The sequence below is a fragment of the Clarias gariepinus genome, chromosome 9 (assembly GCF_024256425.1).
Source record: "Clarias gariepinus isolate MV-2021 ecotype Netherlands chromosome 9, CGAR_prim_01v2, whole genome shotgun sequence".
NCBI lineage: Eukaryota > Metazoa > Chordata > Actinopteri > Siluriformes > Clariidae > Clarias > Clarias gariepinus.
Window position 1 is genome coordinate 16,477,940 of NC_071108.1, and position 15,736 is coordinate 16,493,675.

Here is a 15,736-nt window from a genome sequence, read left to right on the forward strand (position 1 = left end):
CTAAATAAGGATTTACTATAAACAGAAAAGGTGAGCCATTTTTATTTTTTCTTAGAGAAATGCTGCGGTTGGGTGGGACGGTGTATTCATGAAGAATAAAGATTTGTTGTGGCTGATTGCACAAAGAGCTCATTGTAAGAGCCTGCTTAACTATACAAGCATCTTACACATGGTAAAACCATGTTTTTCCACTGCAAGATTTGGACAGTTAAACTGGTCCCATTACTTTAGGAATTGCAAGGCGTTGCAGCTTACAGAACAGTGATATTCCTTATCAGTTTGGAAAAACACCCTTAATTTATCCAATCAGAAACAAGTAAGAGCCCTGACATTTTTTCTCCATACCCATATTAAAGCTGTCTGTCTGTCCCCGCACATAAACTCAGATATTCATCAATTTAATTTACATCTATTTACAGTGTGTGGCTGAGGAATCGCAAGCTTGACATATTGCTGCAGAAGCTCCCAGACAGCAAACACATTTTGTCATGGAAGCAGAGGCTGTGAAATTAACAGGCTATGTTTTTTTTTTTTTTTTATGAACTAAGGACACTAGTGTATTATTAGTTTGTTAAGCAATTCTTCTTTCATAATTATACACAGAAAAAATACTTAGTGTGAATTTTAGGGATCATTCATTAAATTTTTTTTTACCCTAATAATAAATCTATTTCAACAATCTGCAAGGTTGTTCAGTGTACATAAACAGACTGTTCCTCATTTCAGGCGTAAATGTCAAAGTGTTTTTGATTTCAATAGTTTTGTCCAAACATACAAGGTGGTAGACATAAAAAAAATCCTAAAACATTGTTTTCCCAAATAAATACACAAACAACACAAATCATTTCCCTGTCATGGATTTCACAATATTGATGAAGAAATGTTTAACAAGGAAAACCAATTCTGATACATATAATTCCTGAACAAATTGTGGGTATATAATTATACTATATATAATAAAGAATAGAGATTGCAGGCCAGAGACAAAAGAAAAACAAACATATATAATTATATTGTATACACATAGTTGGAAAAGTTCATTGAAACTGCATTCGAACACTCCAGGGAGTCTTCATTTCAGCATTTTGCATATGTGCATTTTCAGCATAGGCATTTTGCCAACAACAAGGTAGCAAAATTAAATATATCTCTAGTTCTGAAGTCAATAATTATAACGTGGGTGGTTTAAGAAAATATATAGGGTTACAAAGTCATAATTATACACAGAAAAAAAAATACTTAGTGTGAATTTTAGGGATCTTTCATACTATTTCTTTACCCTAATAATAAATCCATTTTAACAATCTACAAACCGTTCAGTGTACATGAACAGACTGTTCCACATTTCAGGCGTAAAATGTCCAAGTGTTTTTGATTTCAACATTTTTGTTCGAATATACAATCTGGTAGACATAAAAAAATGCTAAAACATTGTTCTCCCAATGTGGACTAAATACACAAACATGTATGTAGGCAAGCTTTGATGGCATCTGTAAATTGCATTATTTAAAAGCTCATAAGATTAGTTTAGGGCATGAGCACATATTTGGTACAATTAGTAAAAAAAATTTCAACCCCAAAATGCATATGGAACTTTCACTCCATTATATTCATTGTGATTTTAAGTATAGGGAACATATTTAAGCAAAAATAATAGGTTGCATGCTGTTTACGCCAGTCAATCCAGAGAGTAATCTCCATTAACTTCTTAGTGGAATCACTGGACATTACTTATCAAGATTGCCAGATTGCCCTCTCTTAAAGGTTTAGTGATATCCAGTAGATTATGAAAATCAGGCTGTACTTTTGTACAGGGAACCCAGTTTCTTAGGCGCCCCCTGGTGTTCATTATTTTACAGTACAATTTTGCTCAAATGAGTTATTTCTTGTGGTTTTTCTTTGTCTATTTGTAAAAGTAAATTTCTCAATTTTTATTGTGTGAAATTATTTCGGTAGGGATATACATTCTCGTATGATAATAGCAGGTTCTTCCTTTTATGACATGGTGCACATCTACTTGTATATAAAGGAACAAAAATTACTCAGCGAGACTGGGTGGGTTGGGTTTAATGCATGATGTGGATCTAAACAGAGAAGGAGTCTTTCTTTCTTACAGAAAAATCTGTATAAAAATATCTGTAATATTCAGGGCCTCTTGTTTCTGGGAAATAAAATTTATTTGAGGCATGTCCTTCCTTTACTATTACTATTGTGTGTTAAATATGATCCCCTGGCACTCAGGGGCCGATAAAAAGGCTATGGTAATTGAAAGGGGTTGGCTTCATCAAGATTGGGGGCCCAGTATATTAGGTTTTCATGGATCACAGAATCTTTAGTGGCACCATTGGTTACAAGTTTACTCACTCACTCATTCACTCACTCACTCCAGGGTGGGGGGGGGGGGGGGGGGGGGGATGGGGCTTGGAGATCCCAGGCGGGCTACACCCTGGACAGGATGCCAATCCACTCACATACACACACTCATTCACACACTATGGGCATTTTGGGAACGTCATTTAGTCTAATCTGCATGTCTTTGGACCGCGGAAAGAAACTGGAGTACCTACCAAGCATAAGGAGAACATGCACACAGAGGTGGGAACCGAACCTGGCCAGGAATCAAACCTGGACCTTGGAGGTGAAAGGCAACAGTGCTAACCACTCATTTGTAATCTTCTTTATAAAGACGGTGTTTCTGAATGTATTAAACTGCTAAAAATAGCCATAGGGTAATCCAAAAAAAGTAAACATATCAACATACAAGTGTCTAGTACATTTGAAATATTACTATTGCTTACCAAGAACAGAAATGTAAAAGGTTATATGTAAAATATACATATTAATGTTCCCTCAGTCCTTTGCTTTAAACCATTAGATACGTCCACACACAAAAACTGCTTATTTCATGATGTGCAAGTACACATTATCATCATTAAACCTTAACCAGCTATTTTGGAGATACTAGAAGATTGGGCCTCTACTTAACTATTATCCATTTGGCATCCCATCCCCCACCCCAGCCCCATACATCCCCAAACCCAAATGTTATCTGAGATCCCTGGAAAAGCACTCATATTATTATATAATGCTATTGAGCCACAGAGATACAAATGCGGCATCTTCTAGAGTGGTATGGGAAGCAAATCTTGGAGTATTGACTGTAGGGCCAGACTGATGTTGAAAATTTGAAAAAGGTCTCCAGAGAAATTAACTCTAAATCCATTCAATTTAAGACCTTTAATGGAATGTATTTGATACCTGCTAGGCTGTGTTGAAGATGTAAGAAAGCCACAAATGCCTTTGCTGCAATCAGGGTAAAGGCACTATAAATCAGAGTTATTGTACCTCATCTGCAGCTAAGCCAGTATTTTTGCTGAGTGACATCACTTGTCTGTGGTATGTGCCCTTTGATGGTATATAGCCCTATTTTTAAACCTAATTGTGGTTAAGAAGAGGACTTAATTTCCTGTATGGCTCAGTCAAACTATAAGGACCAAGACATCTGTCCTTTATATTGCATAATCTGTTTGAATTTTTTTTTTTAGACAGACAGAGGAGGGAGCTAAGGTTAAAATCTAATGGCTTAATTAAAGCTAGTCTCAATAAGTTGTAGAACCACTTTCTAGGAGTACTTTATAGCTAACTCTCCGGTGGGATTTGGTCAGACCGTTAGTACATTGATTAGTATTTTGCATTTAAACCTGTATTTTCTCAAGTGTGGTGTCAATAATTCAAACAAATAAATAAATAAATAAATAAATATGTTAGTGTTAGAGGTTTATTTTAATAGTTATTTACATGTTTATATTTGTGTATACTTTTTCACAAAAATACCCTTTTAAATATGTGTTACAAACTTATTGAGGTTGCAGTTTGGTCTTTACACCATATCTTAATTAACCTTAAAACCTGTCTGATATTGTGTAGGTTCCCCCTGCGCACCTCTGATGGATTGAGGCATGGACTTCACAAGAGCTTGGAAGGAATGCTGGGGTATCTGGCACCAAGACATTGACATGTTGTTTCGAACATTTGGACGCTGGGCAACAACTTTCGATTCCTTGCTTGCTAAGCCCCATAGACAGCATGTATTAAAATATATAAAGTAATTACTTGGGCCTTTTAAATTTGCACTTCAGGTACAGATTACCTGAAAAAGTTTTCTTCAAAACTGAGTGAGGCATCATGCTTGATTGGCACATTAATTTTATACCACTGCTCTTACTTAAGACTTGGAATCACATCTCCATTCCACACGAGCAGACGTTTGCCTTCTTCACCACAGGTACTCCAATATGCTTTTACTAGAGAGCAGCTAGTGGGAAGTTGGGCTTCGCATGATAATAACAGCTGTGATAAGACAGCCTGCCCACTTTGACTTTAGGCATTTCCGGTTCTTGTCTGCCAGTCTGGCCATACTTGAAGCAGGGGCTGAATGTGCTCTTTCTGTTTTGTGCAAAGTTAAAGAAACTCCTGGTGCTGAGTGTGGTGGGAGTTGGTGAGGACTCCACAGAGCATATGAACCTTTTAGATTTGAGCAACAGTAAAACAACTCTCAAGTTCAGGAGAATAAAGGCCTAGAGGCAGACGCACAAGCAAAATAGCACAAAAAAATCTAAAATGAGCCATGTTTGGTGCTTTTCCTTTCTTTCTCCTACATAGAAAACATATTCACACAGTCATTCTTATCTCTGGATTCTGTGCACCCTCTCCCTCCTGCCAACATAATAAATAAAAATGTAGGCCACAGGTGGAAAGCATTATGTGGTACCTGCTGGTTTGACCTACCCATTTACAGCTGATGGGTCATGGCCATGCCCCGCTGCCACACTGAAAAAACTGCGTCAATTATAGATTAGAGGTCTTGAACCTACCAAAGCAAGTTTGCAGTATTGGTTACAAAATGTAAGAACAGGTCAGGAGCAACTGGATATAGTGTAGCTGCTTTAATGTGCATAAAAAAACCTACGCATTATTAACACTGTAACACAACATAATAATAATAATAATAATAATAATAATAATAATAATAATCAAAGGTGGGGGTGGTAACTGTTAAAGACTTCTACATAGGAATTACAAAAATTACAAGTAATACAAGAATTCTACATACTGTAGGAAAACTTACTTGTTCTTTGTGAGTACATGAAATTGGACAAGTTCCTAAAAGAATTATAAATAATTATACTATGCCTGGGCAAAAAAAATAATCACCATTTTATAATGGTTAAAGGTTTGGGCTACATTGAACAGGAAAATCAATAAGGAACCGTGTTAAGAAAGCATTGTGCTGAATCATCAACTTTATGCAAGAAATGAGGTCGGAAAAAAATCATGAATAGAAATCACTTAAACAGTTGGTGAAGTTGCGTAGTAAAAATCAACAGTAAAAAAAGCTATTTTTAATAGTCAAAGTAAGAGCATTTCTATACGCACACATACACAACTTAGAGGACTGGGACTATGTGGCAGTGTCGCAGTAAGAAAATCACTTTTTGGTGAGACTAAAAAGAAAAAGGGTTTTAAGCTGTGGAAGAATAATGGGTCACAATCAGCCTATTCAGTGTCACACTAAAAAGGATGGGCTTCCATTAAGTCTGGTTCCTGTCAATGTTTCTTCTTTGTTGTTTGTAATGTAATGAAAAGACTAGAAAATAGTGCAGTATCTTCAATGATTGATAAATAAAGTGAGATCATTTAGTACATCTAATAAAAACAAAAACAAATATACGAATTGATTGCATAGTTCAGCTTTTATTGGACGTGTATGTGGAAGCTAAATACCTTTAGTTGGTTCTAGTTGCAATATGGCCTATGAATGGGCCAGCTGTTAAAAAGATCTAGACTCAAAAACTGTTAATTCATATTGATGCATACCTCTAAAACTGCAGCTGACTCATAAGGGAATGCACAGTCATGACATGGACCAGATGCACTTGCATGATAAAAGATCCTGGGCTAAGAAAATACTGTGCATTTTAATAGTTCCAAAAACAGCGCAGGTGTAATGTCATTTTTCTATGTTATAACAAATTTTGGATTTGTTGTGGATCCGAAATAGGAGCAGGGGTGATTTCCATCTCACTATACAAGCTAAAAAAAGGGGAGTTCTGTTCATGTGCCTGTAATTTCGGTAATGGGATGGCTTGTGAATGGGATAGTGCTTTGCATTACAGCCCTCACAGTCTGCTCTGACTTTTTAAGAGAGTACCTATAATTCAGTAGTTTTAAAAATGTTCATATTTTTTGTTTGTTTGTTTGTTTTTGCATGTCTGATGTACATTATGGTGAACTACATTTTTCATATATCATGGTTAGGAAGCTGGGGTCAGAGATGATGCAGCCCTTCTGAAACAGATAGAGTTAAGGGCTGTGCATAAGGGTGCAACAATGGCAGCTTTATGGTGCTGGAGCTTGGAAACCTTTTGATCAGTGATAGAATAGAATAGAATATCTTAATTACCATTGTAACAAATACAACGAAATTAGGTGCAATCCCTGTCTTATATAAAATAAATATATATAATGCAAATAAATATATAAATAAATAAAAATAAAGTAAAATAAACCAGAGCTTTAATTGTCTGAGCAACAATAATTTGCAATTATTTTATTATATAGAAATTTAATTAAATTTTTAGGACCATAGTATTTTAGGAGTGTTCTCTAACTACTGCTAAACAGAAGTTAAGGATATACTGTATATATACAGTATAGACAAATTAGTTGATAGTGGATTTCAGCATAAAGCACAAGAGGAACCACCATTCCCTATCATCAGTGACAGTTTCTGATATCCCAAGGTTCACATCATGTAAAGTCAAACCTGTCATGGTCCTGTCGTATGGACACTGTGGTAAAAAAAAAGGCCCATCGTTGTCTTTACCACTTTAGATATCTGAAGGAATTTTGACTGTCCCCAAAGTGCTACGGTACTGGTTTGGTAACTGCATCAGGCAGGACAGGCAGGGTCTCTACAGAGAGTGGGATGATCAGCTGAGCACACCGTCCACACGATCAATGCCAGGCAGATAGCAAAGCCATCCAAACAATAGACTCTTTTCTCTCTTGTAACTAGGAGAGCATTTCTACTCACTAAAGGTCAGCACAAAGAGAATGAGGAGGAGATTCTTCCCACAGGCAACTTGGGCCTTTAACCAAAAACAGCAAGGGCACACACCCTACAATTATGTTAAAATGCCAGCAGTATGGTGTAATAGATATCTTCCACATTATTTATGGCACATAAGAAAAAAAACTATCTTGTATTTTAGGTTGTGGACAATCACACTGCTTCTGACATCTTTCATAATGTTTATAACTTTTTTTATATTTCATACTATATTTTCATACTTTTCATTTTACTTTATACTTTTTACACTTTACATTTAAATGTGGTATTTTTGTATTGCAAAATCAACGTTAAGTATAGTTGTATTTTAGTATCAGTGTAACAGTATATATTATCAGTGTAATTTCTGTTTTCTATTTCACTAATTAATGAGACCAATAAAAATGAATTAGATTTTCTTTCATAGTGTCAATTTATTTTTATTATTATTATTGTTGTTGTTGTTTATTTATATTTACACATGCAATAATTGTATTTTATACAGTGTATTCACTTATATGCACACAGTTCATTTAGGCTTCATATTTGTTTATATTTTAATTTATTTCTTTAACTGTCATAATGATGTCCATTTTGGCTGTAGGTTAGGAAACCAAATGAAACCCCGTTTCCGGTATAGGCTCCAGCCACACTCCACATCAAACACTTCAGCTCTGCTAAGACAAACACAGAGCTGACTTTAAGAACCTAACAGTTAGTGGTGGAATGTGGATAGATTGTGCTATTTACAAACAGAGTTGTGGGGAGAACAAGCACCCACAAGAAATTTTTTTTTTGGAGGATTTCACAGCTCTAACTGGCTGCAGACATGTACATTCACATGGAACCAATACATACACACTTTCCATGTTTTCCATGTTTTACAAATTATACATCATTTTCTAGTGCGACACAACGAACATATTGTAGTCAGGGGCAGGAAAAATGAACCACACCTCATGTAGACGTAGGGTAACTTAAAGGATATGGGTGGTGCATAACAGTGAAATAAAGCCTACCTTTCTTCTGCTTAGGTGATTTCTGTCCTGAACAGTCACTATATTATGCATTTCCTGGGTGGAGGTTGCAGAGAAGGAAAGAGAGAGACAGGAAAATGTGTACTGTGTCTAAGAGCTATGAATGTGAATGTGAGTCGAGTCAGAACCATAAACTAGTTTTAAGAAGCAATATATGTCAACAGCAGCTGCAACGATTAATCAACACGCCTCATACTGCCTATTTGAGAAGTGTTTTTAAAATCCATGCTTACATGTCTAATCATTTGGAAAATGTTTCAACCTTATAATGAACAGTTTTTCATAGATTCACATTCTTATTTGCAGAGATAATTTTAGATTACCACTGAAAAATTGATCTATTTGAATTTAAAAGTGACTCACTCATTCTCTATACCACTTTTCCTCTTCATCAATCCATTTCAGGGCACTGTGTGAGGAAACCAGAGCATGAAACCGACCAAGTGTGGGGAGAACACGCAAACTCATACAGACCTGAGGCTAGAATCAATCTCTGACGCTCTAGGTGCGAGGCGACGATGCTTAAAAATGTAAGAAAAAAAATCATTATACTATTTAGTAAAAACTCTACCTATTAGTCAAACAAATGCTCAGACAAATTATTGTACATAATGTACAGGAATATGAAAATTTTACAGTCTAAATACATATACTGTATAAAAACTATTAGCTTTTCATTTACATTCAATCAAAAACTACGAACAACAGAAATTGCTTTTTCATGTTAATTCCAGCCATTGCATCACAGTAAATGCTTTTTTGGAAACAATGTGACTGCTGTCTTCTTATTAGGCTCTAATTAGCAGCTAAACAAAGATGTGGGTTGTGTTTACCAGCCCACCAGATTTAGTGGAGAGGTTTAATGTGGTGTGTGTTTTTGGAGTGGGCGGGTGATCAGGGGGACTTTGGGTGGGGGGCTTGTTACAAAGGTGTGGTGTACACTGAATGTGTGCTTGAGCAGTCTGAGTGGTCACTTCCAGATGTGGTCCAAGAATTCACAGTTTACCACAAAGACGTGACAAAGAAAACCGAAACTAAACAAAAAACTAAACTCACATTTAATAGTCACAAAAAAAGAAAACCTGTCTATTTAAGAAAACATTCTACATTTTTATGTTATATTTATAGTCATAATTAACAAACCATGGCTGACTCACTCTGTCACATTATACACAACATGTGGAATTCCTGTCTACTTGGTGTGTTTTTTCTTAATTAATCAGCTATTTTATCAATTGCATTTTAATTGGTGTAAAAAAAAAAGACTATAAGTCCATGTGATCTCTTTGCTGTGATCATTCTCTGCTAACTTTGGACTAACACAATAATTATCTGCATGGTATATGATAAAATGAGAAGATTAAAAGCAAGTTAAACACAATATAGACAAAAACAATAAAGGAATCAGAAATAAAAGCCAATTTGGTTAATTTATATAGTTTCATGAATTTACATCTTTTTAGAGGGATTAATCTTGATATGAGTGTTGAAATATATGAAACACATCACTATTATATATCAGTAACTGTATTGCCTTTACTAATTTTAAACACTGTAATATCATCCACCGTTCTGCGAATACCTTATTCTGTCCAGCTCCAAACATACAGTGTCTTTTAGCAACCATGTGGGCAAATTTAAGCAAATTCAGTAAAGGAAAAACTGTGTGTGTGTGTGTGTGTGTGTGTGTGTGTGTGTGTGTGTGTGTGTGTGTGTGTGTGTGTGTGTGTTTTATAAATGCCACACTTATGTATGTTGTTCTTTGTGGAATAATGGGTGGGACTATGTAAATGAGGTCACCCAGTGCTTTATTAGTTGACTCTGAGTGCTGATGCCCAGACCAAAGAAGCCTCCAGAGCACCACCTCAAATGGACATTTGAAACTCTGACACAAGGACAATCCTGAACTTCCTTTTGGTTATTAGTCTAGCTTTGGATTCATCACTTTTCTGAAGATGTTGTGGACAGATTTTCTAAGATCACTTATTTTTCTCATTGCTACTATAATTGCTACGAATGCTACCAGTGGTTTTGCACCTTACCATTCAATACCCAACTATTTCAGCATGTACAATTCAGGAGACAATCCTCATTACAGCTCTGGCAAACCCACTGCCAGACACAAGTGAGTATTACCGGTATATAGTATGTATGTATGTATGTGTGTATGTATGTATGTGTGTGTGTGTATGTATGTTTGTATGGGTGTGTGTGTATGTATGTATGTGTGTATGTGTGTATGTGTGTATGTATGTATGTATGTATGTATGTGTGTGTGTATGTATGTGTGTATGTATGTATGTATGTATGTATGTATGTATAAAATGTACAGTATGTACAGTATGTGTGCATTCAAGTCTGACATCTAAGGTATCACTAATCAATGAAATATTCATGTCCTATAAACACTTGGCAATCCATTTACTTCTCGTAATGCACACTTGCTTGTTTTAAATTCAGATTGTGCTTTGTTTGAATAATTTGTTTTGTTTAATTACTGTTAAAGATAATATTCTCTGTTACTTAAAAAAAATGTTTCAACAGCTAAAACCACATATACCTGTACTATAAAGATATTTTCAAGATCAGCCACCATTTAAAATTTTAGCCTATTATACTAAAAAAAAAAAGAAAAAAAAAAAGATTATTTCATGATAAAAAAAATTCTGCCTTGTTCTTATTTGTCTTTCCCCATTTCTGTTTTAGAAACCACTGTGCATATGTTGTGGAAAAGAGTGTCTCTTACACTGTTCAGGATGGTGCAGCTCCTTATGTGAAGGCTGAGTACAAAAAATGTGACTGGAGGAAGAAGTGTCCAGGACTTAGGTAGGTATTACTGCAATTATCTGTTTAATTTATTTAATGCAAAGATGACCACTGATCACTTTAAATATTTGGGAAACGATATAGATGGATTGATTCCATTTATAAAAAAATACATTTCCTAACAATAAACCAGCAAAGAATCTGATTACTTACAATAGTGTATTACTTATCTATATTTATAGGTACAGGATGCTCTACAAGCCAGTTTTTAAAGTGGCATACAAGACAATGACTGAGTTAGAGTGGCGCTGTTGTCCTGGATTCACTGGTGTGGGTTGTAACGTTGGACCTTCTGCTTATGGAATGAAAGCAATGCCCCCCTTCAAGGGTCAAGGGCCATCACACAAAGGTCCTATGCCATCTCATAAAGATCTGCAGCCATCATTTAAAGGACCTCAATCTCCGTATAAAGGCTCTATGTCACATTTCAAGGGCCCAATGCCTGTCTATAAGGGACGAATGCCATCTTATAATGAGCAAGTAAATGGTTATAAAGGGAGAGTGCCATCCCAAAAAGGTCCAAAGCCTGTATTTCAGCACCCAATGTCCCAACCTAACTATAATAGAAACCTCTGGAATCAACCACTGACCCCAAATAACATGATGCATGGATATCCTGGTCACCATGCTGCACCACCTTATCCAGATACTTCATTTGAGCCTTATCAGGAGCCTGAAACAGATCATCCTGATGCAGTGCTGGAACAAGACAATCCTCTGACTATAAATCAAGATTCTGAAGATGATACCATTTCAGCTGATCATGAGCCAATTACTAACTACCAGGATCCCATAACAGATAACCAACAGTTCATTCCACAGCCAGAGACAAAGCTGGGCTCTGAAACAAAGGCATCTTCGGGTGACAGTGGACTAAATCAGGGTAAGACTACCACTTCCATATGCATGTTTTCATACAACAAACATTATTATTTATTTATTACATTTCTATTAATCATTAAGGTGTGACATTTCATTATTGACTAAACGTCTACTTAAAAACATGTTATGTTTTTTATGCATTTTTTTCACCACAGCTGTTGAAGAAAACCGAGTAGGAGTTGAACGTTTAAATCAGATGGAAGAGGATGTGCAGCGAATTTCGCTTGGTCTTGAGACACTTCGTGCTAAAGTGAACAGCTTAGAAGACCACCTACTTACATCACTCAGGGAAGATGCAAACCGTATGCTTTCTACCCTTCTCTCTGCACCTCCAGCTCCCATTGCTGCTCCATCTCGGGACATGACTGTTGGTTTTGGAGATCTGCCTGGAAGTGCACTAGATATAGAGGGGTCAGATGCTGTAGGCCAGTTCCCAAACCTTGGTGAGTTGGCTGAAAAGCTGGCAGAGCTGCGTGCTGAGCTAATGGCTAAGAACACAGATCTCATAGAGTTAAAAAACACAGTGCTAAACCATGAGGGCACGCTACAGAGCCTGTCTGGACAGGCACTGAACCTAACAGATTCTCAACAAGCCATAGAGGCAATGGTGGAGACCAAACTTAGTAAGGCAGGAGCAGTTGTTCTAGGAGAGTTTGACAAGCGTGTGAAAACTGCAGAGCAACGTTGCAAGGATAGAGTGATGGAGGTGCATCACCAGTGCAAGAAAGACCTAATGGAAGGTCAGGAACAACTGGAGCAGATCATAAATGGTAGTGTGACAGCCTTAAAAATTGAGCTCACAAACATTCAAGCTGATCTCCAAGTTCCAGAACCTGAAGATACTTGCTGCATAGCGATGTCTGGAATGACTGAAAGGATGGTTCTTCTAGAGCAGTCTATGGATGGTTTTAACCAGTCCCATATGCACCTTCAAGCTGAGCTAAATGGCCACAAGGACCATGTAGAAGGTATGATAGAAGGGAGACTTGCCTATGTGGAGTCACTTTTGAATACAACAGAAAAGAAAAATGGAAGTGTTGGTGCACAAACATCTGGTATTGAAGAAGACTACCTAGAGGAAAAGCTGAAGGATCTTGAAATTCGTTTGTTTGCTGTCATGGAGGAACTAGGTAATGTTTCATCTTCAGCTCTGGTTGAAGGTCAAGCAGTGTTAGACACAAAAGTGACATTCCTAAGAAAGAAGGTAGACATAGATCTGGACCTTATTCAAAAGCAGCTTAACTCCTTTGAACTTATGTGCAATTCCTCTTGTGCTCCCCAACCAGTTCTTACAGAATATTCTGCACAGCTGCTAACTGTAGAAGAAAAAGACAAGAAAACACATGACTATCTTAATGAGAAGCTCAGAGCACAGACAGAAAGGCTAGACCATCTGAATGCGACTCTAAATTCTTTCCTTGTGCAGCTGACTGAAAGACAACATGAGAAAGAGCTTGAAGGTGAGGTAACTCTGTTGAAGGTGACCATGCACTCTGTCAATAATATGCTTTATGGACTCAAAGATTCATTTGGAAAGGTGGTGCAAGAAGTTGGACAAGTTAACCTTACCTGGCAAGAACGAGAGGAGAGGCTAGCACAGCAGGTTAAGGGTGTAGTGCAACTGGTTGGGCGGCAGGCTTCTATGTTAGGTGCTGGGGAGAGGAGGCTGACCCGTCTGAAAGGCGAGTTACAGGATCTAAGGAGGAGGCTGGCCTCAGAGCTCAATGCCTGCCGTTCAACTGCTCTGGGAGTTCAGAAAGAGGTAACTGATGTAGGGGGACGTGTGGCCCGTGTAGAAGGTCAGTGTGGTGGCTTGTCACGGCTGGCTGAAGACTTGGATCTGATCCGAGGAGAACTGGAAAAACATTCAGAAGGATATTTTTCCCAGGTCAACAGCACCCTTGTCAGTCATTCCCACCAACTGTCTGAGCTTAAAGATGGACTTAAAAACTGTACTAAGATCTCTGACTTAACAGGAGACAACTTCATGGCAGTAACTCAGCTATGGGAAGAACAACAAACTACTGAACCACCTAAACCTAGAGGAGACCAGTTTATAGATCCCACAAATGTGTAAGATAACAAAGAACTCAGGAAAGCTACGTAGTATGAGAAAATACTTTGAGAGGCTGCTCACACGCCAAGCAGTATATTTAATTATTTTTTACTAAATTAAGTTCTGGGTGTCTTGGTATAGGAGTGTGTAATACTTAATACTGGACATTTATATGTGTCTGAAATGTACGGAAAATGTTGTTCTTCACTTTTTATACATTCATTCTTATAAATAAACTTTTATATTGAAAAATAGTCTTTCAAATAAAAATAATAGATGATCATGGAAAATAAATACAGATCACACACATTCACACACAGTTATGAGTCACCCCTCATCTCTTCATATTAAATTAAATTAAATTATGTAGGTAAAATTAAAGAAATAGAAACAAATGTTTCAGTGCGACAGGCTGCAAAGTGGCTAAAGTTACAATTGAAAAATTGTATATTTACATAATAACTGCAACAACCTCATTTCCATTCTTGTCTGTTCCAACCACTCAGCGTTCAGAATCACAATTATACTGATCATCTGTCTTCACCTGCCCCTGTTTATCACTGGTTCGTGCTTTAGGTAAGTTTATTTGTTGGCACTGGACTAAAAAATCGAAGCAAAAACTTGCCAAAAATGTGACCCAAAAAGTCCTTTAGGAAGGATGGAGAATTATTCTTTAAAAAAAAACTAAAAAAACAAAAAAAATTCAAGAAAAAATTATATTTAATTTGTATAGCGCATTTTACAATTGTCATTGTCGCAAAGCAAACAAACGATTCAAAAGATTTATTTAAGTTTGTATGGAATGTGAATGTTTATAAATCAAAATAGTTAGATAGTCCCTGGTGAGCAAGCCGAGGGCGACAGTGGCAAGGAAAAACTCCCTGAGATGGTAATAGGAAGAAACCTTAAGAGGAACCAGACTCAACAGGGAACCCGCCCTCATCTGGGTGAAACAGAAAGCAGTAAATGATCTGCATTTATACAGTGTGTAGGGTGGCAGCCAGTTCAGCTATAATAGCTGATGTTAATTGATGTTAATATGGAGTCCAGGTAGTTATTGGAGACTCAATATATTTCTTATCTTGGCAAGATTTCTGAGGTGAAAGAATGCTATCCTGGTAATATTATCTACATGAGCTTCAAATGAAAGTCTGGAATCTATAATCACACCATGGTCTTTCACTGTTGCACTTGATGGAACAAAAAGGCCATTTAAAGTTACAGTGTGATCTAGAATCTTACTCCTAGCTGTATGCGGTCCTATTACTAGAACTTCTGTCTTATCAGGATTAAGCAGAAGAATGTTAATTAGCATCCAATTTCTTATGTCCTGCACACATTGCTCAACTTTAGTAAGCTGGTTTTTCTTATCAGGTTTTGCTGAGACATATAACTGTGTGTCGTCAGCATAACAGTAAAACTAATACCATGCTTACGGATTATGTTGCCCAGAGGAAGCATGTCACAGGCATTCAATATAGCAGTGCAGTATGAAGATGAATATTCAGGGCCTAGGCACATGACTAAGGAACAAACATGGATAAAGGAAACATCTTTTTGAATCACATTTCTATAAGGAAGAGAGGGCAAAAAAAATCTCTATTGGAAAGACCACATAAATGTTATGATGACTGTTTGATTAATATGTTACAGTAAGAAAACAGATAAGATCAGAAATGTGTGAATTTAAAATTGTGTTGACTTGTATGTCTTACTGCCTCCACCAGGCTGTCAGCACTATTTCTCTTCTCGCTGTATATACACACCAATCAGCAGGTGGGCAGGTCTAGCACTGTGCATAAGACTTTAGACTAATGCCCAGAA

At 36.9% G+C, this 15,736-nt stretch overlaps 1 protein-coding gene across 1 annotated transcript; it reads left to right on the plus strand.

The window, feature by feature from the left end:
• Window positions 1–10,010: 10,010 nt before the first annotated feature.
• Window positions 10,011–14,095, plus strand: emilin3a (elastin microfibril interfacer 3a). Its single transcript, XM_053504583.1, has 4 exons — window positions 10,011–10,273; window positions 10,855–10,974; window positions 11,157–11,857; window positions 12,012–14,095. Exons 1-4 carry the CDS (start codon window positions 10,104–10,106, stop codon window positions 13,931–13,933), a joined length of 2,913 nt encoding a protein of 970 aa, XP_053360558.1. The 5' UTR covers window positions 10,011–10,103; the 3' UTR covers window positions 13,934–14,095.
• The last annotated feature ends 1,641 nt before the right edge of the window (window positions 14,096–15,736 follow it).

Bases quoted from the DNA above. Each gene is read 5' to 3' on its own strand.
- emilin3a (XM_053504583.1), top strand. From the start codon at position 10,104: ATGTTGTGGACAGATTTTCTAAGATCACTTATTTTTCTCATTGCTACT. The intron at 10,274-10,854 runs GTGAGTATTACC...TTTCTGTTTTAG, and splicing joins AAACCCACTGCCAGACACAA to AAACCACTGTGCATATGTTG. The intron at 10,975-11,156 runs GTAGGTATTACT...CTATATTTATAG, and splicing joins AAGAAGTGTCCAGGACTTAG to GTACAGGATGCTCTACAAGC.